At 37.1% G+C, this 25,456-nt stretch overlaps 2 protein-coding genes across 3 annotated transcripts in view; one reads left to right on the top strand and one right to left on the bottom strand.

Moving 5' to 3' along the window:
* Positions 1–25,456, top strand: part of LOC130077301 (uncharacterized) — a 235,097-nt gene that overhangs the window by 119,577 nt on the left and 90,064 nt on the right. The window lies entirely within an intron of this gene.
* The window catches only part of LOC130077312 (gastrula zinc finger protein XlCGF7.1-like), a 193,038-nt gene continuing 175,615 nt past the window's right edge, over positions 8,034–25,456 (bottom strand). Inside the window, exon 2 of the mRNA XM_056242516.1 lies at positions 8,034–9,022. Within this exon, the coding sequence (XP_056098491.1) occupies positions 8,034–9,017 (984 nt within the window). The 5' untranslated portion in view covers positions 9,018–9,022. The remainder of the gene's footprint in view (positions 9,023–25,456) is intronic.

Genomic DNA, 25,456 nt, shown 5'->3' with positions numbered 1-25,456 from the left:
TAATATGCATGAGGCAAAGGAGCACATATACATCTCTCAACCACATAAACTTTTTATTTTTCAATCTCTGTATCTTTCAAATGATCAAATAAAATACAGTGCAACATTGGTTAATTTCACCATGGTGAAATGAGCCAATAGTGAAAGTAGTAATAGTAACGCAAGATCTTTCATTGTTGTTTTTGAAAGTTGCTCAGAACAAGAAGTGGCTACTTTAGTTTCAGTTGCAGTGTGTGAGTGATAATGATGATAACCTGAGATTAAACCTTCAGTCTGATTATACTCTGCAAATCAGAGACTGTTGTGAACCCAGTTCTTCTAAACGTGTGGTAATTTTCAGTGAAAACCTTCTCGTAACAATAAGAGGGTTATCAGATATATTTTTGTGCTCTTCTAAATCCAGTCTTTCAAAAATGTTTCTGTGGAGCTTGTTGACTTATTTTATATGCGTTCATGTGAGTGTATTTTTAAATTATTATTATCATTATTATTAGTTATTCTGCTTCTAATAAATGCGTTTTGCAAGTGCATTGATGAATCTCTTGGCCATCTGGAATCTCTCTTTGCTTTCATGCTATCTAGAATTTGTGTTCTCAGATTTATGAACATGCAGTGAACAATTATGGTAACTAAGATCATATTAATTCTGGAAATAAGAATAAAACAATTCCTTTTGATGATCACTTCCTTTTTTTAAACATTTGAACCGTTTTTACCCATCGACTCTTTTTATATAAATATATTGCAGATGTGGAAGCGGATGGAGATAATATCGGTGATGGAGGGAGATTCTGTCACTCTACACACTGATGTTATTAGCATTCAGAGAAATGATCACATAACATGGAAGTTTGGATCTGATAAATCATGTATTGCTGAAGTTTATGTGTAGTGATAGTGTAGTTGTGAGTACAGAAACTAACCACTAGGTGTCAGTAGTATTACACTTGACTGCAGAGTGTGCAGACCACGAGGTAGTAGTGAAGTGGATGTGTTGTTGCTGTTCCTGCTCACGATCTGAAAAGATAATAAAAGACAAGTTCTGTTATACAAATGTTTCATTACTGAAATAAGAAACATTACAATGAACACAGTATTTATATGTATCCTGATGCAGATGAGAGATTCAGAGACAGACTGAAACTGCATCCGACTGGATCTCTGACCATCACAAACACCAGATTCAGTGACTCTGGATATTATACAGTTTCTATCAGCAGCTCTAGAAGAACCTTGCGGGAAATATTCATGATTATTGTAGATGGTGAGTTAAATATCACTGCCACATTGTCTTTTACCCTTTATTTCTCTTACTTTCATAAATTTTGTTGTGTCTCTTTCAATTGTTGATTTTTGTTTGAAAGCAGCTGTTTCACTTTCAACACCTGTCATCATCACTATAATCACACAAAACGAGGAGAGTCAAACTCCGAGTGATCGAGACGAGTCTCACCTCATCGAACTTCCCTCATCTTCCACATCTTTTCCATCTCCTTTGCCTGTACCTGAGATTATCAGTAACTCTTCACAATGTTCATCATCATCAAGATCATCAGAGTCCAGATGTTCACTGGTGTGTTCAGTGTTGAATGTGAGTGATGTGACTCTGTCCTGGTACAAAGGAATCAGTGTATTGTCCAGCATCAGTGTGTGTGATCTCAGCATCAGTCTCTCTCTACCTCTGGAGGTGGAATATCAGGATAAAAACACATACAGCTGTGTGATCAACAATCCTGTCAGAAACCAGACCACACATCTGGATATCAGTCAACTTTGTCAACCATATTCAGGTATCAATGCGTGATATGGTAATTCCCAGGCAGTGAGGCTTTATTTAGGAAAACACCATAACATTTTGCTATTGATATTTTTATATATTTTGCTTTTGGTGCAAGCATATTACGACCTTTTATGAGGTATTGAGCGCACTAATGGTTGTTTTTTGTTTTCTTTTGTTTTTTTCTCTCAGACTCTGTCCAGTGTTGTAGTTTTACTGAAGCTGTGATCCGATTGGTCCTCTGTGTTCTGGTGGGCGTGGCTACTGTTGCTGTATTGGTTGATCACTTCAGATCCATGAAAGTTGAACAGAAAATGAGGAAACAGACAGAAAACAGTCAATCATCATCAGTTCCTCAATTATTAATCCTAGATTCTCCCATGTGGTCAAAAGATGGTGAACTTAAACAACCTTTGTCAATGTTACACTGAGTAGGTGTTAAAAGAGTTCTTCTGTATGCTTTGCAAATCAATGTCAATTTACAAATCATCATATCAATATTATATCAAAGTTTAAAACACTTCTACTGTATATTTTGAAGTATTGTTTGGATTTTTTTGTGCTGTATGGAGAAATGTATATTGTAGGAATTGTTAAAAATATCTTATTCTTTATTAAAGCATATCTTCCTCCTCATTGTGGTTTCCAAGGCGTCTGGAAATGTTACAAATAAATGATAATGGAAACAAGTATCAGAAAGCGTTAATGCATCAGTGCAATGGTAAATTATATTTAAAGGGATAGTTGGTCTGATTTTCTTCTGTGGAGTTCAATGATCTAGTGATCTGAATGAGTCAGACGACTGAATCAATCAATCAGTTATTCTCTTAACTTGAACAAAGGGCTCGAAAGTGTGAGCATTCCACTCGCATTTGCAACCAAAAATAGATGTGTGCAAACTGTAAAATGTATTTAGGAGCACAAGTGCTAATACAATGTCTTAAATATCTTAAATGATTTAACAAACGTCTTAATTATCATTTAAAGAGGTCTTCAATTTGTGAATGGAAAACAGTGATACAGCCTATGTGATTAATAAACTTCAAATATAAACCTCAACTTCAAAAATAAAATGGATGAGAAGCTCTGGCTGAACAAGTAAAGGAGGCGTGCTACGGTAGCAGTACAGTTCTATGAAAAATCGTAGTGCTACTTTAAACTCCACCACGTCTATCAGGTAAACGCACATCATTGTGAGGAGCTTGTCTAGGGCTGGACCTGGATTGCATTGAAGCATGCCATCCTCTACCAAGAAGGACCAACAACGACAGACCAGCAGTCATTCTGAGATTTGTCAACAGGAAAAACAAGACGGTGTTGTTAAAACAAGGTTGCAAACTCAAAGGGACGAATGTATATAAATGAACACTTAACAAAAAAGAATGCAGACATAGCCAGGAAAGCAAGATACCTCAAGAAACAAAACAAATCCAAAACACATGGGTAACAAACTGTAAAATCTTCAAGTTAAATGGGTCTGCAACCTTTAGCTAAATAAAAAAAAAACATGTTTTAAAATTGTATTTTTCAATAGGATATCAATGAAGGAGAGGCAATACTTTTGTTGGGAACTATATGCAGATTTTACCTTGATAAAATGCTATTTTTAAGAGAAGGCAGAGTAGGGAATGTCACGACAGGCAGGACTCCACGGCATTTCCACCAGCAAATGTGTAATAGTATTTAATAGTAGGCGTTGTGTATTGAGTGATATTGTATAATGTCTAAAGAAAGTAAACAATATTGATGTTGGCTTTCAAGTTTGACCAATTATAATAAAACTTGAATGACTGTGACTGCCATGCACTATGCTGATATAATGCATCTTAATGAATAAAGAGAAAATTAATCATTTAATTATATATATATATATATAGTCTTTAATTACAAAATTTATAAAGTAATGATGTGTGATCTCTGTGGCTTCCAGGTTTCAACAATTAGACATGAATTTTAATGATATATGACTGCTGTGAATGCCTAACAATGATAATACTTTTAAAGTGAATGAAGGTAAACAAAATATTAAGCTTGTAATAAATGTATTCTTTCTATGGCTTCCAGATTTCTACAATTAAATGAGTTAAATTTGTTACTGACTTGCATCAGTGTATCATATGTATACCCAATAAAGCTGTCTTAAATGAAGATCCAAATCTAATCTCAAATGTGGTTCTCTAACAAGGTTAGATGTTATGGCAAGAAGGAGGCGGGAAACGGCGAACAATCAATAATTTTAATAAAAAAATAAACAAATACAAAAATGAAAGTAAAGACAAAAAATTTGACAAAAACATCAAATAAAATCCAGTCCTGGCCTCTCTCAACCTTCACTGTCGTCGCTCCTCCTTTTAAGCTTCCACTCCTCCGTGAAAGATACGAGACCGGTGCGCCTCACTGGTGTCGCTCATCAGTGATCCCGCCATCGGCCTCGCGCTGCTCTCTCACGGCCCTCGGCCTCGTCCTGCTCGCCACCGTGGTTTTATGCGCACTGTAGTAACCAGTAATCTGCAGTTAACAAGCAATTCGCGTTTTTTTACAGATCGACGAAGCACATTCTACAAACATTGCAGTCTATTGAATCACTGCATAAAAGATTATACTGATTAATAAATGCTAATTAAACATGGAGTAAAAGGATATAATAAGAAGCCAAAGGGAAGGCGATGGAGCATAAGAATCCACTCCCGTTCACTTTATAAAATGTTTAAATATAAATAGATCAAAATACAAAAATCATAATAAAGCATGATTTGGTATTATATCATGAAGTAAACATTTATACAAGAACTTCTTAGATATTGTTGATTTGGGAGAAACTCATGTTGATCTCGGTAAAGAGGGACTCTGTTCACTGTAATAACTTTGAATGTTTCATTGTCCTGTCACTTGTTGTGGCTGGTTTGGGCAGATTTATATACAACCCGAATTCCGGAAAAGTTGGGACGTTTTTTAAATTTGAATAAAATGAAAACTATACGACTTTCAAATCACATGAGCCAATATTTTATTCACAATAGAACATAGATAACATAACAAATGTTTAAACTGAGAAAATTTACACTTTTATCCAATAAATGAGCCCATTTCAAATTTGATGCCTGCTACAGGTCTCAAAATAGTTGGGACGGGGGCACGTTTACCATGGTGTAACATCTCCTCTTCTTTTCAAAACAGTTTGAAGACGTCTGGGCATCGATTTATGAGTGTCTGGAGTTTTGGTGTTGGAATTTGGTCCCATTCTTGCCTTATATAGGTTTCCAGCTGCTGAAGTGTTCGTGGTCGTCTTTGACGCATTTTTCGTTTAATGATGCGCCAAATGTTCTCTATAGGTGAAAGATCTGGACTGCAGGCAGGCCAATTCAACACCCGGACTCTTCTACGATGTAGCCATGCAGTTGTAATAGCTGCAGTATGTGGTTTTGCATTGTCCTGCTGAAATACACAAGGCCTTCCCTGAAATAGACGTCATCTGGAGGGGAGCATATGTTGCTCTAAAACCTTTATATAGCTTTCAGCATTCATAGTGCCTTCCAAAACATGCAAGCTGCCCATACCGTATGCACTTATTCACCCCCATACCATCAGAGATGCTGGCTTTTGAACTGAACGCTGATAACACGATGGAAGGTCTCCCTCTTCTTTTGCCCGGAGGACACGGCGTCCGTGATTTCCAACAAGAATGTCAAATTTGGACTCGTCGGATCATAGAATACTTTTCCACTTTGAAATAGTCCATTTTAAATTAGCCTTGGCCCACAGGACACGACGGCGCTTCTGGACCATGTTCACATATGGCCAGAGCCGGACAGTAACGGAGTACATTTACTTGAGTACAGTACTTAAGTACAATTTTGAGGGATCTGTACTTTACTCGAGTATCATTTTTGGGGAGTACTTATGACTTTACTCAAGTACATTTGAGAGGCAAATATTGTACTCTTTACTCCAATACATTTCTATCCATAACCGTGAGTACCCGAGTAAAAAAAAAAAAAAGTAAAAAGAAAAAGAAAAATCTCGGAAACCCTCAATTTGTTGTTTCCCTCTCAAACGTGATTGGATTGTGCAGGCGCCACTGATTGGGACAGCCTATCAGCAATCACTTCCAGCTTTCCGCCAAAGTCAACTCCATGGTCAGATTTTATATTACACATTAATGTAAGCCAAGCATTTGGTTTGATGTTCTTGAGTATGTGGTGTGTTTAACACAGATGTGGCAGTGGCGTAGCCACGAGGGATTTCTGATTTCTTAAAAAAAAAACTTTAGGAGGCAAAATATATTTTTACTGATTATATGAATTACACTGCGCAAACCAAAGTAGGCTACTACCCAGCGAATGAAGAAGGGTTGGCGCTCAGTCTCCACAGTACATAAAATATTAATTTTGTTTTATTTTATTTTTCGGGTTTGCATTTATGAGGAAAAAACAATGTTATGGACGTGTTCTCCGTTAAGGACGTGAGCGCTCTGAAAGCGGCATACAAAATGCTTTAAAACTTTCACAGAGACATCAAACAGAAAACACAAAACCTTTCTTTAACCTGAATTTCGTTTTGCATTAATTGTATCTTAATTTTAATCAATGTTTCATCAACCAATTGCCTGGGTTTAATAAATAAGAAGTAAATAGCAGACGATAGATAAGAAACGGAGGCGCCGGCACGTGAACTGGATCTCGTCTCATAAATGAACCGAAACTCAGTGTATAAGGTAGCCTACTTGCCTCTCACAGACATGTCTACTTTTAAACAGAAAAATTCAAAACGAAAGAAAACAGACTACAGACTGCTCTCTGCTTATGTAATCCGTATGAAATGTGCATTTCTCTCTGGCGCGTTCACTACTGAAGATCGCGAGTCAGCATCGTCAACTTCATCTTAGCCGACACTGACAAAGAAAACACTTGTTTATTAACAAGTGTTTATTAATAAACAATTAAAATATCTCCTTGCTATATTTTACATATTCATAATCATTCCTTTTGCCGGTTCTTTGTGACAGCTTTTAGGTGCTTTATTGGCAGCGCCACCCTTACATGTGGTGTGTGTGTGTGTGTGTGTGTGTGTTGTCCCCGCATTTAAGATGGGACCCCCCATACATTTAATTTAATTAAATAAAGCAACATGGTAAAAAGATGAAAATGACTTGATTTTACTTTCAATTCCTTTTACATTCTCCAAGGTATTAACATTAACATTTTTCATAACTCCATGTAGGACGTTTCTGTGCATAAATGTAAGCACTGTGGCAGTAGATTAGTAATGCAATATTTAGAAAATTTACTCTTGTACTCTTGATACTCAAGTACTTTTAAAAACAAGTACTTTAGTACTTAAGTAGACATCTGAATGTAGTACTTTTACTTGTACTTGAGTAAAATTTAGCAAGGGGTATCTGTACTTTTACTCAAGTAACAAAGCTCTGTACTCTGTCCGCCTCTGCATATGGCTTCCTTTTTGCATGATAGAGCTTTAGTTGGCATCTGCAGATGGCACGGCGGATTGTGTTTACCGACAGTGGTTTCTGGAAGTATTCCTGGGCCCATTTAGTAATGTCATTCACACAATCATGCTGATGAGTGATGCAGTGTCGTCTGAGGGCCCGAAGACCACGGGCATCCAATAAAGGTCTTCGGCCTTGTCCCTTATGCACAGAGATTTCTCCAGTTTCTCTGAATCTTTTGATGATGTTGTGCACTGTAGATGATGAGATTTGCAAAGCCTTTGCAATTTGACGTTGAGGCACATTGTTTTTAAAGTGTTCCACAATCTTTTTACGCACTCTTTCACAGATTGGAGAGCCTCTGCCCATCTTTACTTCTGAGAGACTCTACCTCTCTAAGACATCCCTTTTATAGCTAATCATGTTACAGACCTGATATAAATGAACTTAATTAGTTGCTAGATGTTCTCCCACCTGAATCCTTTCTAATTTTTTTGCTTTTTCAACCATTTGTTGAATCTGCCCCCGTCCCAACTATTTTGAGACCTGTAGCAGGCATCAAATTTGAAATGAGATAAAAGTGTAAAATTTCTCAGTTTAAACATTTGTTATGTTATCTATGTTCTATTGTGAATAAAATATTGGCTCATGTGATTTGAAAGTCTTATAGTTTTCATTTTATTCAAATTTAAAAAACGTCCCAACTTTTCCGGAATTCGGGTTGTAGAAGAGATAGATTTGACAGCTTAGTTTTATTGTTTGGTGAGGACACAGTGTTGCATTTTGAATGTGATGGATCCGAAGATGAATTCAGACATGATTTCTTGATTTCAAACATTTGTTTTTTGTATGTTTGACTAGAGAACATGAATGAGTGAAACTCTTCCCACACGGAGGGCAGTGATACGGTTTCACTCCAGTGTGGATCCTCTCATGTGATTTCAGAGATCCTGAGTCAGTGAAACTCTTGTCACAGTGTGAACACTTGTAAGGTTTCACTCCAGTGTGGATCCTCTCATGTCTTTTCAGATAAACTGAAGATCTGAATCTCTTGTCACAGTATGAACACTTGTAAGGTTTTCCTCTAGTGTGAGTTCTTTGGTGCAGCTTTAGTTCAGCATCTCTAACAAAAGTCTTCCCACAATCAAAGCACATGTGATCCTTCACACCATTGTGTCTTTTCTGGTGTACATTTAGAGAACTCATCTGACTAAAACTCTTTCCACACAAAGGACACGTGTAAGGCTTCTCCTGTGTGTGAACTTTCATGTGGTCCTTCAGCGCATCTCTCCTAAAAAATCTTTTACCACACTGATCACAGGTAAACGGTCTTTCTCCAGAATGACAACGCAGGTGTATTTTCAAAGTGTATGCTTTTCTGAAACTCTTCCCACACTGATCACACGTGTGCGGCTTCTCTCCAGTGTGGATTGTCATGTGTTCCTTAAGGGATCCGTTTTTTGTGAAACTCATCCCACACTGATCACATGAGTACGGCTTCTCTCCAGTGTGGATTTTCAGGTGTTCCCTAAAGGTTCCTTTTAATGTGTAACTCTTCCCACACTGATCACATTTGTACGGCTTCTCTCCAGTGTGGATTTTCATGTGATCCCTAAGGACTCCTTTTACTCTGTAACTCTTCCCACACTGACAGCAGGTGAAAGATTTTTTTTTGCCTCTTTTCAATAAATTACTTTCAGTCTGTGAGCGACTCAAAGATTTTTCACCAGTTTTGACATGATGTTGTTTCTCCTCTGCTTCACTCAGTTCTTCCCTCTCCTCATTGTCTTCCATCAGGTCTAAAATGAAAGTAAGGAAAGGTTCATTTTCAGTAAAACAAAAAAAATATATAGAAATGTAAAGGGAAAGACACAAAGGTGAACCATGATGTAATAACAGAAAGAATGTAACTGCTATACAATTATTATTTCGATGCATTAATGTTAGAGATCGGCCAATAAATGCCATTACCAATATTATTTTTTCAGATGGTCTATTTAAGGTTTTTTTTTTTTTTATCTGACATCCATCTCCAAATCGCTTGTAGGGTCACAGTGATCCAGGAGACCATCAGTGTCTCACGCCATAGGCTGGAAAACACCCTGGATTGATTCACACTAGGGATATAATGTTTATGTAATGAAAACATATCACGATTATAGTGACCAAAATTTTCACGATTTATCAAATATTATCACGGTTTTGTTAAAATGAGATGAAAATGTTCAAAACGTTCTCTCGTTTTATTAAAATGCTATTATAAATAAGGTTAGAGGATAATTCAGTAGCAAATGTTATTATAGTGGAAAACAAATTAGTTTGGAACAAATGAAAGGTAAAATGCTAAACATTGCTTTTTCTATTATTATAAAATACATTGATGAAAAACAAATAAATGTATTTACATATACTATAAAATGAAAAGACATTTATTTTAAATGTATAGAGTAGGGATGGGAAGATTAACCGATATGTATCGATACGCGGTCATGCGCGTGCACGATGCGAGTGCATCGGTAGAGCAGCAGAGGATGAATGAAATTTTGGAAGCAAATCGAGATGCATCGGTTTTTGCGAGATACAGCTTATCCTTTTAATACAGAATGTATTTCTTTATTTATTAACAAGTGTTGTCAACTTGTTTTTGGCACATAATTTAATCGACCTACATAAAGTAGGCCTAAGCAACGGACTTGCGGATGTGTACACTACAACTCAATGTATCAGCTGCGCGGATGAAGCCAGTGATGCGCCCAAAGGTAGTTGTCGGGAAGCGCGAGGAGTAAGCAAAACAAACATGTCGGATGCCGAGATAATTTATCCTCCACTGAGTTTTAAATCTAAAGTTTGGAAACACTATGGATTTTACAAGAAATCAAACTCATTCAATGGCACCGCATCCTCTTTCACATCCCCACATAAACTTGATCTAATTAGCTAGTGCTGAAGTATCGCATCGTATCGTGATATGACTGTGAATCGTATCGTATTGCATCGCAACATGCCACACATGTATCGTTAATATATCGGATCGGATACTTTGTATCGAGATGCATATCGGATCGGCATTATACCTTAGATGCCCAACCCTAGTATAGAGCAGCTTTTTCATGAGGCAACAACATTTGATAGATAGGACAGAGTAAGAAAGACCATTAATAATCTTAATTTTCATTGCGCAAAAGAATTAAGGCGCGAATACAGAGTGGTAAAGCGCCTATGCGCATCCCGCGCGCAGAATGATGCGCTTGAGGCAACATTGGCTCACAGCGCACAGCACTTCGCATTGAAAAGCTCAGAAAACAAGAGGAAGAGATATTGATGCTTTGTGTATCATATCTATGCAACAGTTTATTGAGCCTTTTCTTATAACAGTTTTAAATTTCAGTTACTGTGTGCGTGAAGAGCATGATTGAGAAACATAAATAAACTCCAGCAAGATTGAGTAGGGGAGAGCGGGGTACAGCATAAAGGCCTGTTCACACCGGGACGAATTTTGTGCGCGATATTGCCGACGTTTAACGCCTCTTGACTAAACAAAGGGCGCCAATGTGAGTGTGCACACAGACGCGAAAAACGCCACGCGTGAAAGCGTCATTTTTTAAAAACCGCCTCGGGTTCGGTTTTTTGGTTTGACGCACCGCGTCAAAAACTATCCGACCAATGAGATTGGCGCTTTTGCTCACGTGTCTGGAGCTTCTGAAGTTAAAGTAAAACACAACTTGGGGGCGCTCAAACACAAAACGGTCTTGCCGAGCACACATACGTAACGGCGAAGAAGATATACGCCAAGTAGCGTCTACACCAAGGGGGTAATCCATCGACCGGAAGTTGAAGCCGGCCGGGTCCCGCCATCTTGTAGCAGAACTTCACTTGCGTTAGCATTTCCATTGACTCCCATTCATTTTGGCGTCACTTTGACAGCGAATAACTTTACATCTGAGGCGTTTAAAGACTAAAGAAAACACGACAATGTATAAAGGGCTCCATTACCTTCTATGTTACATTATGGCCCTGTGGAAACAGTTTTTGTAAAAATAGGCTAACGATTGCGTCATAACCACTCGACTCTCTGTCGCGCTGTACAGAAATTACTGTACAGACAGGAGGAGAAGCTCGCAGGCAATCGGGGGGACGTCCCGTCAAGGGAGAAGCAGATTTTAAAATAAATACTATACAAATTAATAATTACTGCTCACTCACGCCAAAGAACTCTTTGCTCAAGTTCCCCGTCTCTGCAAGATTAACGTTGGCAATTTTCACACACAGCTACTAGAAGATGTACGTCTGTCAGACAGGTTGCTCACGTCATCAAGCTTAGTTTGAGTCGGTTTGAGTCTGCGCGTCAGGAACGGAAGTGCTCAAAAATCGCTAAAAATGGGCTTCAACTGTCTCAACTGAGTTCCAATTAGATGGCTCTGTCCACTTCTTATACTGTCTATGGTCTACACCAGCCTTTCTCAAACTTTTTTCAGTCGGGGCACCTTTCAAAAGTGCATAAAATCTCAAGGCACCCCAGTGTAAAATATAAATTAAAAACACTGCATAACCCAAATGTAAATGCAAATGTCCTGTTTATTTAGACAGAACAGTAATGAACAGAGCATAATACGAACTGTAAATAACAATAACAATAATAATAACAACTTTACAGGGCTATCACTTTTGTGAAAAAATTTGTGAAAGATTTTTGAGACATAAACGTTCATTGAATCGATTGTAAAATCGATTTTCCATGTCTAAAGACGTTTCCATTTTCAGCGCCAAATATAGGCAAATCCACGGACAACTAACAGGCATTAGCACGAGCGTAAAGAGTGCTCTTGAGACGCGCACAAGTCCGCAATATTTCTGATGATTTATTGGCATGAAGTTTCGTGCACAATGACAAACAGGAGTGCAAGATTCTCGATAAACAATAAGCAGAGTGGACTGCCATAACATCAATGAAAAACATTACTGCAGGCTTCAACATGGCTGTGTTTACGATTAGAATTCACGAGTTCACACTTACAAATAAGTCAGATAGAATAAATGCGTATTTGGCGTGCTGTCCAAGGAGAGGGCTCCGAGTTAGGTATTCGGCCCGAACCCAAAGCACCCCCCCCGTATTCCTGGCTGTGAAATAAATAAATAAGATAAGCCAAGAGTGAGGAGTCGGGGTGGTGGAGGGATGCTGAAACTGTCAAGGAATGTTAGGTGAGTTGACAGAGTGAATATTTATATGCTTCCTTTCGTGCTGATAGGGTAGACATGGTAATTGTTTGATGACAAGTTGATTGGAATGATTATTTGAACGTGCTCCTCCCGAACTTTGTTTATAAAACATCATATGTCAAACAAATTTCGCCTACGTAGGCGATTGTAGGCCGGATTTGTATCTGTATGCATGGGACTGTCTGAATACCGGCAGAATTCACATTTTTGTTGTAAAAAGAGACACGTTATGCAGAAGTATAGTATAGTTTGTATGTGTTTGTCAGAGCCTGCAGTTGCTGTGTGACGCGCGTTCGCGCGGTCGGTGTTGTTGCTATAGGTTGCGTCACTTGCGTCAAGTTGTGTGTGTGTCTTGCTTCGGTCTTGTGAGACGGATTTTTATGGTTAATTTTATATATATATATTTATCTAAAATGAATTTACAATTTTATTAATACGTTCATATGTTTAAAAAGAAGAAGAATGTATTTATGTAAATTCATATATATATATATATATATATATTTTTAGCCTACGTAATTTTTTGGCGGCACCCCTGACAAAGTCAGGGGGCACCCCAGTGTGCCGCGGCACCCACTTTGAGAAAGGCTGGTCTACACTGCCAGGAAGAAATAAGACGAGGAAGATGCAAGGCAAGATGAATGTAGAGCTGCTGGTCTCGTTGGTGTCGGAACATAAAGAACTATATGACAAACGCGACAGCGACTACAAAATAGGACTATTTCTGTTTACATTAAGCGCCATCTAATGTCAGGGAATGAATTTGCATGTTCACTCGGCTCATCGTCAGCGAAAATCGCTTGGGTGTGAACACAAAAAACGCGTTGAAAAACGCTGGCGAATAACGCGCGCCGATATTCGTCCAGGTGTGTACGGCCCTTAACACTTTTTGACTTTCTTAGTTTGTGTAAATCTACTGAGGATTTAGAGTATTTCTTTTTCCCCACATTAATTTCCCACATGTCTAGTAGGCTACAATTTTGTGGTTTTGTTTTATTAATACAGTGTATAGTTTTTTCTTGATATACCCCCCGAAAGAATGGAAGTGAAATGTGACAACATGCCCCATAATTTAGGTACATCGTAACACGTGAGGGGCAAATTGTAACATGACCATATGACAACTTAAAATGTTATCTGATCTAATAAAAACATATACAAGACAAACTAAAATATTTTCTCAATAAAATACAATTATGAACTTTTTCATATAAAATAATGTTTTTTTTTTTTTTTTATAATTAAAAATAAACAAATGTTTGACTTTGTGAACAAACACACCGGAAAACACAGCTATACAGTTCAAAACATAATAATAATAATTCATAATTTCTGAACATTGACTCTCAGTCTTTAAATTTTTCTCATGTTTTCTCAATTGAATTCATAAAAGTATAGAATAGAATAGCACAGTTCTAACAGGGGCACATTAACAGTGTTACAACGTGCCCCACTTGCACAACTGGGATAATTGTCTATTATTTTTCTGCATACTCACAATAAAAACAAAGTTTTGTGCTTTTTGTCAAATAAAGAAAAATAAACATGATGCGAGTTTTGCCTTCTCTCTGTCAGTGCAGTCCATTCTGAAACACGTCCGAAAAATTAACTCTAACTCTGCAAATACTTGTCATACAGGCACGAGAGATTTTTCTTTATGAAGCTTGAATTCTCTTCTTTTCAATGAAGTAATTTATATAAAAAACAAATATTCTCAGTTTATGTAATCTGTATGAAAAGAGAGTGCTGTCAGAATTTTTTTCCCCAGCTCATTACACTTCATTACGCGTTAATCTGACACGCCCACGGAGGACGCGCGCTATTCAAACGCAAATGTTGAGGCAAGCCATGACAACGTCCACATCAGCCGTTCCACCGCGGCGGTAAAATGTGGGGTGTATTTTCTGCCTTTTACCGCTAAGAGGCGCTACAATCATAGACTCTGAAAAGTGTTCGTTTATTCTCTCTAATGCGTAATCTGCCGCCGCGCCGCGGCTCATTCAGAGCGATTGAAAGCTGGTAGCAGATGAATTCAACAAATGAAACGTAGTTAAAATAATTCATAACCACAATACTGAAATTAGGCTACTGAAATGAAATTGAATAAATAAAAACATAAAACATTGCAATAAAAACATTTACAGACATACAGACCGTAGCTCAGTGGTTAACGCAACAACATGAGCTTCGAGGAGCTTCAATCGACTCGAGATCGAATCTCAATGTAGCATACATGTTGTTAACCGATGTTGGCCAACAGCGTTTATATTTTACCTTCTTGATGTTTAAATAGCTAACTGTTTATAACTGTTTACTTATTTAAAGTCAAGAGTTTTGTTTAATTATCATTACAACATAAATTTGCTACATTCCTGTAGAACCGCAGCCGCTGCACAAAGGACATAAACTGATGAAGGAAGATTGTCAGCCGATTGCATCAGAAAATGAAAATGAAGAAGCTCGTCTTTAGTCTGCTAAATTATTGTGTAATGTAAAAGAACACTAAAATTACTTAAGTTTGAAACCAAGTTCGAACATTTCAAGGTTTAAATAAAGTGTCGGGACAGTTTTTTTTTTATTTAAAACAGGGTTGCATCGGGTTTAGAGTTTATTTCTTTTGCGATGCAAAATAAGAAACACTAGGCTAATCTTATTCTTGCGACATTTTAAATTTGTATTGCCAAAGAAATGACAGCTATATTAAACAATTAAAACAGTAGGCCTACAAAACGAAAATTGTCCAAAGCAAAATTAAAGCATGCGTTTTTCTTTGTCTCTCTCGCGCTGAATCTCTTTTTAACAAGTTTATTTAGTCTCCCTCGCTCTCCATATGAAAGAGGAACATTAACACCTAGGCCTATTGTCCTGCACGCACGATACAGCACTGAACTGTCCCTCCAACCCCCCACAGGCTATCGGAGTCTGAGGCTGACTTAACACAAAGAGAAGTCGCAATTCACACTTAAATCGCTATTCTAGACAGTGTTGATAATGAAGGAATTAAATGATTTAAGTTACATGTAGCCTAGTGATATTTCTGTGATAAAAGTTTATTACTAAATATTTCATTATTTCAATAATTGATGAAATAAAACTGGTTTGGGCCAGCTTTTTCCAAACAAAACTAAATATAATCTGAAAAAACGCATGTTAATTTGTTGTCATGAACAAAATGTTCAACTCAATATTAAAGTCTACAGGGATCTTTGGATCCTTACAACCAGGCATGCAATTTGTGAATTAAGTTTTTTTTATTTTTTTATTATTCAAATAAATATCAAACCACGGTGCTTCGTGGTAATGCTGCTAAATTAAATAACATGTATAGAATAATTATGAACTTAAATGAAACAATATCGCAACATTTCGACAAATACATTATTTGATCTGTTTTTACATTTTAATTCAGGGCGATTTAGCCTACATTTAATTAGAGCGAGATTTTCACCCTTGTCTTGTCATTTTCTCATTGGGAAGCGCTTACATTACATGTTTGAGTAGATCCTCTGTACCTCTCGTTTTCATATGGATTAGCCTACATAATCAGATAACATTTATTAGCCTAAATATTTAGACATTTAAAGGCTTTAGACATAGCCGATTTCTTATCGTGACTGAGCTGAAGTGGCTTTCGGTTCATTTTTGTGACGCGCAGTTCCCGGAGACAGAGACGACAGATATACTGTTTTTGTCGTTAGCCTAATATGAATACAAGTTTACAGTTTTGAACGATGTAAGCTACTCTACTCTTATCTGCATGACCAAAAAATTACGGATTCGCCTATTAAGTTATTTTAGCTGTAATAATGAGAAAAATAAATTAATCTAAATGAACGCGCCGCCGCGTTTGTCGAACACTAACTCACCATGCCAGAATAAAACCCGACAAATGCATAGGGCCACTCGGCGTGGTGTGCCAAAACACTTAATTATAAACTTCAATATTTCATTCAAAATAATCTCAACACGCTTTGTGAAATTTTGAAAAGCCGTGCATGCATTAGGGCCACTGGAACTAATGAACAACTGAAACGCTGGTTTTGATTTTATTGTTTGTCGTTTAAACGTGCTTGTTGCATATCTCTATTTTATATTTGATATGGTCTATTGGTGAAGTAGCCTATAGCATTGATTACTGTGGAGGGAGGGGTGTGGGGATTCAAATAATTCAGCAGAAGCAGGGATGTTTAGACCAGAAGGAAATCCCCGTCCCCCCTGGCAAATCACACTTTACTTAAAACCATGTTTTTAAAAACTCTAGGTTGTAGGGAATCAAAAAAATAATAATAATAGGCCTAATAAAAAAATATATATATATATAGGCTATATATATATAATTACTTTTTTTACAGAACTGCTTTTGAAATTACGATTGGTAGCCTCGTACGATTGGTACAGATGCAAAGTCGTTCTGTTGGATACTATTGTTCCTTAGTGTAAAATGGAAATGCATGGTAATTTTATTTTATAAATATAAGAAAAAACTGTATGGTGTAACAGAGTTTTAGAGCTAGACAAATCTCTCTGCATTAATAAATATAAAATTTACAGCAGACCATGTTTGTTCGGGATTCGAACCCGGGTCATCTTGATGATCGAACCGTCAGTTCTACCGCTCGGCTATGAATTTTCTCACTGAGAAATGCCCAAACGTTTGTTTCTCACATGAGCGAGAAAACGTTTTGTCGTTAGCCTGTGAGTGTAGGCCTACTTTAGCCTACATGAATAAAAGTAGACCTTTTACAGTTTTAAAAGATGATATCTTATCTGTATGACCAACAATTACGCAGTAAGTTCTTTTAGCTGTTATGAGAAAAATAAATTCAAATGAACGCGCCGCCGCGTTTGTCAAACTCTAATTCAACATGCCAGAATAAAGCCAGATTTTAGAATAATGCATAGCCACTCGGCGTGGTGTGCCAAAATACCCTAATTATAAACTTCAATATTTCACTCAAAACCATCTCAAAACGCTTTGTGACATTTTAAAAAGCCGTGAATGTATTAAGGCCACTGGAACCAGGATCGTAACTGAAAAGCGCTGCATGTCTCAATACAGGAAGCGCTGGTTCAGATTGTATTGTTTGTTGTTTAAACGTGCATGTTGCATATTTAAAAAATATTTGTTTAAAAATAAATGTTTGTTGTAGGCTTATTTGTAAATTACCATAACTTGTAGAATTTCATCCTTACTGTTAATTGACATTAGCCCCACTTACGTTTTGATAAATGTCCCTTTGCGCCACCTGGCGGTCATTTCGCGAGCGACTTTGAAATGCGACTGGTTTATTTTTATTGTATTGGTCTACTTTAAGGCTTAGTGGCCACATACGTGGACAGCACATTTTTGCTCTTATGTCCACAATTGTGTTCACTGCTGAATTGGTGGTGTTATGGACACGTATGGGGGTACTTATACTGCCATCTGGTAGTGTCAGAAATGTATAACACACTATGGTCAAAATTCAAAATGGCGGCAAACACAAGGAAAGATTCAAGTGGTAGCTCCATACACAAACGTCGACCAGTTAAGAAGTTCTGTCATATTTCATGGCTTATTCTGATTTAGATATTTATAAAAGCCTTGTATATTTGTCATGACATGCAAATTTGAAAAAAAAAGTGCAACTACCAACTTTGTAGGTCGCTAAACATGAAGTACACTTATGTGTACTTATGGACTGAAGCTCCTCGAAACAGCTAATATGCTAGTAAACATGCACAAACATAAAATGGTTTTATGAAAAAAGCTAGCTCTGATGCAGCTAAAAAGGTGCACATGGTCCCAATGACATAAATAACAATTAAATCACTAAATACATACGTACATACTTAAATTAGTTGGGTTGAAAATGTTAGTAAAAATGTAATATGCTAGTAAAAATGTGCACATGTAAATTAGCTTATAACAAAATAACAAATAACAAATAAATAATGCAAACCTACATAAATTAAATTAATTTGTATTTGATTTTATCATGTTTTTATTTCCAGAGCGTTTTTCTGTGCACAGAGCATTGGAGCTACTTTGGGTTAATTGATGGAGATAACACAGATTTGGATGTGTCTGATAACGATGATCCCTTAGAGATGTCTTATTGATCACAAGTTCAGTATGGTGTACCACAAGGCAGAAGGCTCAGTACTAGGACCGTTGCTGTTCACTCTATACATGCTCCCCTTGGGAGATATCATTAGGAAGCATGGCATTAGTTTTCACTGTTATGCTGATGATACTCAGCTCTATATTTCTTCACGCCCCGACGAAACTTGCCAATACAAAAAAACCTAATGCATTGCTGATATAAAATCTGGATGACTAGCAATTACCAACTTTAAAACTAAAAAATCTAAATTACGTCATGTGCTTTCAATGAAAAATGTGGAACAGTTAGTTCATTACATTAAGGCTAGATCATTGTAATGCTCTACTGGGTGGTTGCCCTGCACGCTTAATAAACAAACCTCAGCTGGTTCAAAACGCAGCCACTAGAGTTCTTACCAGAACCAGGAAGTATGACCATATTGCCCGGTTATGTCAACATTGCATTGGCTCCCTATTAACCATCGTATACATTTTTAAATATTGCAATGTTTCCATGTTGTTTTTACTCTCTGATAGTCAAAACATGTTAAAAAATATGTGTGTATGTGTTATTAATACATTAAAAAACAGTCAGGAAAAAAACTGCTGTGTTCAAGGCAGAAATAAAGGGTTTTTCATTCTATTACACAAAGGTGACTTTATTGTGTTTTATGGAAATTCGGACCATGAGTCCACATATGTGGACATCATTTTTCTCTAAAAGTACATCATATCAAAAGATGATTCTTAGTTTTTATTCTAATTAGGTTCCAATAAGCCCAAATAGCAAAGAGAATTAAAAAATGCATGTAAAAAATCAGCTTGGGCCTTAAGAGGTTAAAAAATAATACTTTATAAGACATTTATGGGAAAAGACCATTTTCTTTTCAAGATGTTTCCAACTGTAACTTGGAACCAATTCTGTAGAATGGCCCATATAGCATTTGACCAGGATTTGTTTCCAGGTATGACTAAAAATGTGCTTTTGGCTTTCATTTATATTTTGATTGTTTGTATATATATATATATATATATATATATATATATATATATATATATATATCTGTGTGTGTGTGTGTATATATATATATATATACAAACAATCAAAATATAAATGAAAGCCAAAAGCACATTTTTAGTCATACCTGGAAACAAATCCTGGTCAAATGCTATATGGGCCATTCTACAGAATTGGTTCAAAGTTACAGTTGGAAACATCTTGAAAAGAAAATAGTCTTTTCCCATAAATGTCTTATAAAGTATTATTTTTTTTATATATATATGTAGGCTATATATATACAAGAAAGAATGCAATGACAATATATATATATATATTGTCCTTGCATTCTTTCTTGTGTGACACCCCTGAATGAAAGGCTCATTATTATGCAGGGTCACTGTCTGAGAAGCACTTAATTATTCATGATAGGGGTTGGGTCGTTCCGCCCATCCGCATATTGCCTTGGCAAACAAAAAAATGTTTTTCACAATTTAAAACAATCTATTGTTTTATGTGAATGATTAGGAAGGATGATTTTCAGATCATTTTGAAGCAAAAACTCTAGGCGACAACGTACATTAGTCAAAAGTCTTGTGGACACATATTTATAGTATGTTTTTTGTGTCCTTATTTCAAAAACTTAATTTTTTAGTTTTTTCAATAACCATGCATAAACAATATTCTCTCAAAAATACAAACATGTACATACATGTTGCTCACACATTATTAGGGTTGGGTATCGTTTGGGTTTTATCCGATTCCAGTACCTACTCGGTATTTTTTAAACGGTTCCGGTGCTTAAACGGTTCTTAAATCGGTACTTAAGAAAATGAAACCGCACACACTTTATCAAAAAATAATACCCTTTAATTTACAGGGCCAAACTGGACACAATATTAACTTAAATCTTTAAACAATATAAATACAAGTAACATATGGTAATAATAAAACCAATATAAAATAAAAATTCATATTTACATAATATCAAATGAAACAATATTGTATCAAACAATGTAATAATACTGGAGATTAATAGAGATTACTAGCAGGCAGAGCTGCCAACTCTCACGCATTGACCGTGAGACTCACGCAAATGACCCTTTTCACACAGAAAAATCGCGGACAAAGAGGACACTGACAGACAAGACAGAGAAGGTTACTTTTGATATGGAACAAATCCACAGCTGTCAGATTCTGTCAATATTTTTACGAGATTCACACAATAAATAACGTTTTGGCTCTTTGAAATGTGACAGATCGCTGTAGCGCGTCAGTTCAAACGGCACGTGATACAGCAGCCTACAAATCAACTGCTTCTTAGCTACGCAGCGTTGAGTGAACCTATGAAAGAGAACATCTCTGGTTACTGGTGTAACATATCTCTCAATAGGGAACGGGACGCAGCCAAGCTCCTCGCGCTGCCGACCAGCTTCCTTTTTCGGCAGAGAAATCTGAGGAGCAGATGGCGCGCGCGCGACAGCATTGTATGACGACGTAAGTGCGTCGATGCGGCGCCATCAGCCAATGAATTGGCTTGATTCTATATGGGGTTCAGACTATCGGCACACCCAGAGGGCGTTCTGACACGTAATTTTACACGTGAAATGCAGCCAAACCTTGCGAGAAAGAGCGCGCTTGCGAGACAGAAGAGACTGTGCTCCAAACTGTGTAGCACACGCACGGCGGAGAGAGAGAGAGCGAGAGACCTTGTGTGTGTGTGTGTGTGTGTGTGTGTGTGTGTGTGTGTGTGTGTGTGTGTGTGTGTGTGTGTGTGTGTGCGCGTGTGTGCCTAATGAAGTTAGGCACCGAAATCAGGCACCGAAATTTTCTTTCTTATTCGGTCTGGTTACTACCGTTTACGTCGGAACCGGTTCCCTATTGGCACCGAGTTTCGGTACCCAACCCTACACATTATGGTAGACCTGTTTGTGCTAAATAGAGTGTAATTTCACCTGTGCCATTAATATGTTTATAAGCAAATGAAAAAAGCACAAATGTCAGAGCATGTCAAAACATCTCAAGGACCCCAAAAACACCTTGGTCCCCAGAGGGTTAAACCCGGCTAGTGTGTTCTGCTAGTTAGCGAAGCATTAAAGAACCATTATATCAACTGTTAAATAACATATTGGAGACTAAAATAATATCAGATTTGTCTCATTTTAAGTAAACAAAAACAAAATTTACACAAATGTAATGTACGAATGTACAAATGTACGAAATGTACTTTTGCTATAGTTAAATAAATGTTCAGTGATATCTTCCAAAGATTTCTGAATTTTGGCGAAATATTTTCTATATAGTGTTGATATGGCAACTAGTAAATACACTAAGTTTCGTCATGCTGGCATGTGTGGAAGTATTTAAAACAAGTGTGTTACAACTCTCCCCACATTACGTTGTGCCCTGCTCTCCCCCTTTTATGAAAAACCTTAGACCTTTTTCTACAAATAAAGTATAACAATTGGAACATTAATCTTGGAGTGAGTTTCCTCGTGTTACAGTCGTAACAATTAATTAATTAATAATCGGTCTTAGTGTTGTCACAATACCAAAGTTATTGTTTCGATACCGATACCAAGTCAAGAATTGCGATTATGATACTTTTTCGATACTTTTCCAGAAAAGGGAGAAACACTCTGAAATATCATTGCTGTGCTTTATTTTAAAACCGGAACAACATTCTAATCGTATGACACACTAATAAATGAACATATGAACAGCAGATATATTAAACATTTGAACAAAATATGAAATATCAAAATATAAAAAATAAATTAGAGCAATGACATTCAAGGTAAAAAAAAAAAATAATTTAGCAGCATTATCTCAGCTTGCAAATTATTAACGTTATTAGTGATGCACCAATGTGAAAATTGTGGCCGATACCGATAACCGATATTAATATTGCTGTTATGGCCGATACCGATATTTACCGATGTCGATATATCTGTATAAAAAACACATAGCGAGGATTAGGGCTGCACGATATTGGTAAAAAATGACATTGCAATATTTTATTTTTCTGCAATATATATTGCTATATAAAAAACAATTTCACCTGATTGAATAGCTGAATAGCTTGAATAGCTCTATTTGGAAAGAATTAATCATTCTAGAATGACTGGGGTGGTTTTGTCATGGAGTAAATCCACATAGAAACTAATATTACTAGAATGTTAACTAATGTAGTTAACTAGACTTTAATAAATGGAACCTTGTTGTAAAGCAGGGTTTTTCCTGCATAGACAATTATGAGGCGGCCGCCTCCGTCAAATTTCGTGCCGCCTCCGCCTCTCGACAAAATTCGGACAGACAGTCACGTGCTCATATACACTTTTTCCACCGTGACAGTTCTGTCGCGATTCCCGCTTGTGTCCATTCTCTAACCGTGTAGTTTGCCGATAGTGCTGCACGGATCATAATCCGCGGGTCGAGCGGGCCGAGTAATAAAAACATTCCATTCAATCGAGGGTGGATGACAGCTAAATGAGTGTAATAAAGACACGGAACTCCCATCATGGTACCTAATGTACGGACGGTAACAAAGTTGCGCTGTTGAGTCTCGCGCAGTTATTTATAACATTAATTATAGTTAAGAAACAATATATAGGCTACAGACGACCAGAGTGCTGTTTTCCTGAATGACATCACGATTGAAACCGAGATATTAATTTCATAACAGTTCAATAAACAAATAGTTAAAATTAAGTTACTTACATTTTTAGACTGTTTTTGTTCTGTTTTAGCAGCGAAAATAGTTCCAAACAACAGAACCATATCGCATCTCACAGCAACACTCATCCATGATTCATTACTGAATCATTCAGCGTTTTGAACTAATCGCTTGAGTCAAAGATTCAATTGCCCATTATTAAACCGCCTCATTCTGAATCAATCAGCCATTTGAACGAATCGTTTACATTAATGACTCAATGACTCACTCATTAAGACGGCCGCCTGCCCCCTCCTACTGGCGGTTTAGTTTCAAAGTATCATTCTTTTCAACATTCCTTGTATATTAAAAAAATATTCAAAATAATCTCATTTAATACAGTTATAATTTTTCAATGTAAATTATTTAATTTGATTGGTAACAGCCTAGTGTCTTATTATTTTAATTGAATGTATTGATAAAATGTAAGAATTTTAAATGAAATTTAGAGCATAAATTAAATAAAATTAGGGGGAAAATGCCCTTTATAAAGGTACAAAAAATTATTCCGATAAGAGTGTTTTCAAAAATGAAACATTGACAATAAGTTTAAAAGGAGTAAAGCCTCTGTTTAGCCTATAAAGAAAATGTAATTTTGCCAAAAGAAGAACTTTTAATTTAAATAAATGTTAATTGTGTTAAATGTTTAAATGTTACCATATTATCGTGCTTAATTGAATAATTGTAATGTGATGATCAGATGCAGATATCTAAATCAAAGAATATGGGTGGTTGGCGTGTGGATTATTATTTATTTTTAACAACAGATTCGAGTGACTCAAAGTGCACCAGATTAATGAATTTATCTTTAAAATGTACAAAATTTTCTCACGGGGGGGCATGCCCCCGGACCCCCCTAGTGTAACAATTTTACCACCTCCGCCTCATTTTGAGCCAGGAAAAACCCTGGTAAAGTGTTTCCGATTTATGTCTCTTGAGGTCAGTGTTGGACAGATCAGTTGTTTTAACCATTCATTAAAGTGAATCGGTTCAAATGAGTCATTAGTTCGCGAACCGGACGTGTCATTAACATAGACAGTAAAAGAAATGGACACAGCGACCCCATAGACTTAAACGGAGAAAAGTGAAGTCAATTAGCAGCACTCACTTCCTGATTGCCAAGCGCACTGCGCAGGCTCAAACTGAGCTTGACGACGTAGATGTGATGTGTTTACAGTCTATGGATGTGAGCAACCTGTCTGACAGTTGTATGTCTTCTAGTAGCTGTGCCAAGAGGAATCTAAATCATTCCCTTCCGAATCTTGCAGAGCCGGAGATCGTGAGTATTAGCTGTCCATGAGCTATTAGCAGGAGCAACTTTACAACTCTCTATTGGCTTCTCCCTTGACTTTATGCCTCCACGTCCCCCCGATTGTGCGCGAGCTTCTACTTCTGTCTATACGGTAATTTCTCTACTGTGCGACAGAGAGTCGCGTGTTATGACGCAGTCGTTAGCCTATTTTTACAAAAACTGCTTCTACGGGGCCATAACGTAAGATACAAGGTAATGGAGCCTTTTATACATTGTCGTGTTTCTTTAGAAATAAACAATGGACAAATGGAGTCTTTAAACGCCTCAGATGTAAAGTTATTCGCTGTCAAAGTGACGCCAAAATGAATAGGAGTCAATGGAATGCTAACTGCAGATGAAGGCTTGTTAGCCAATGGCGGCCCCCGGGGAGACTTCAGTTTCCGGCTGGTAGATTACCCCCTTGGTCATTAACGGACCACGGCACACGTTGTGTGATTATCCAGGCAGTTTAGGATATCGCATAAGATTTGTCTCAACACAGAAAACATTTCATCACTAGATAGATTTTTTTTTTGTTTATTGAAAGTGTGGTTTATGTCATCTGAATGTGTGGAAGCTTTTCAGGGAAGATAAGGCAACGTTATTTTAGCACAATTCACAACCAGCGGTAGTTCAGAAAATAAAAAACTTGGTCTTCCGACCTTTTACCATAGTGTATTCTCAAAGATATCCAGTCAACTCAATTCATTAATATGCGCGAGGAAGGGAGAGAGAGCAAGACAGTTTGAAGACGGTGAGAGAGCATGCACGCGCGACCGGGGCTTCACTCACCGGTCAAATAAGGCTTTGGCGGGACAAAAATACGCCTTAGTAGGGCCGACAGAAAACAGCGCGCAAGTTACTCTCTGAAGGAAACCTAGAGATGCGGTAAGCGACGGAGAAATCAACAGTTTTCTGCTCAAGAATA

Source organism: Rhinichthys klamathensis, unplaced genomic scaffold, assembly GCF_029890125.1.
Source record: "Rhinichthys klamathensis goyatoka isolate OS25496 unplaced genomic scaffold, OSU_Roscu_1.1 h1tg000727l_1, whole genome shotgun sequence".
NCBI lineage: Eukaryota > Metazoa > Chordata > Actinopteri > Cypriniformes > Leuciscidae > Rhinichthys > Rhinichthys klamathensis.
This window is presented reverse-complemented; position numbering and strand designations above follow the sequence as displayed.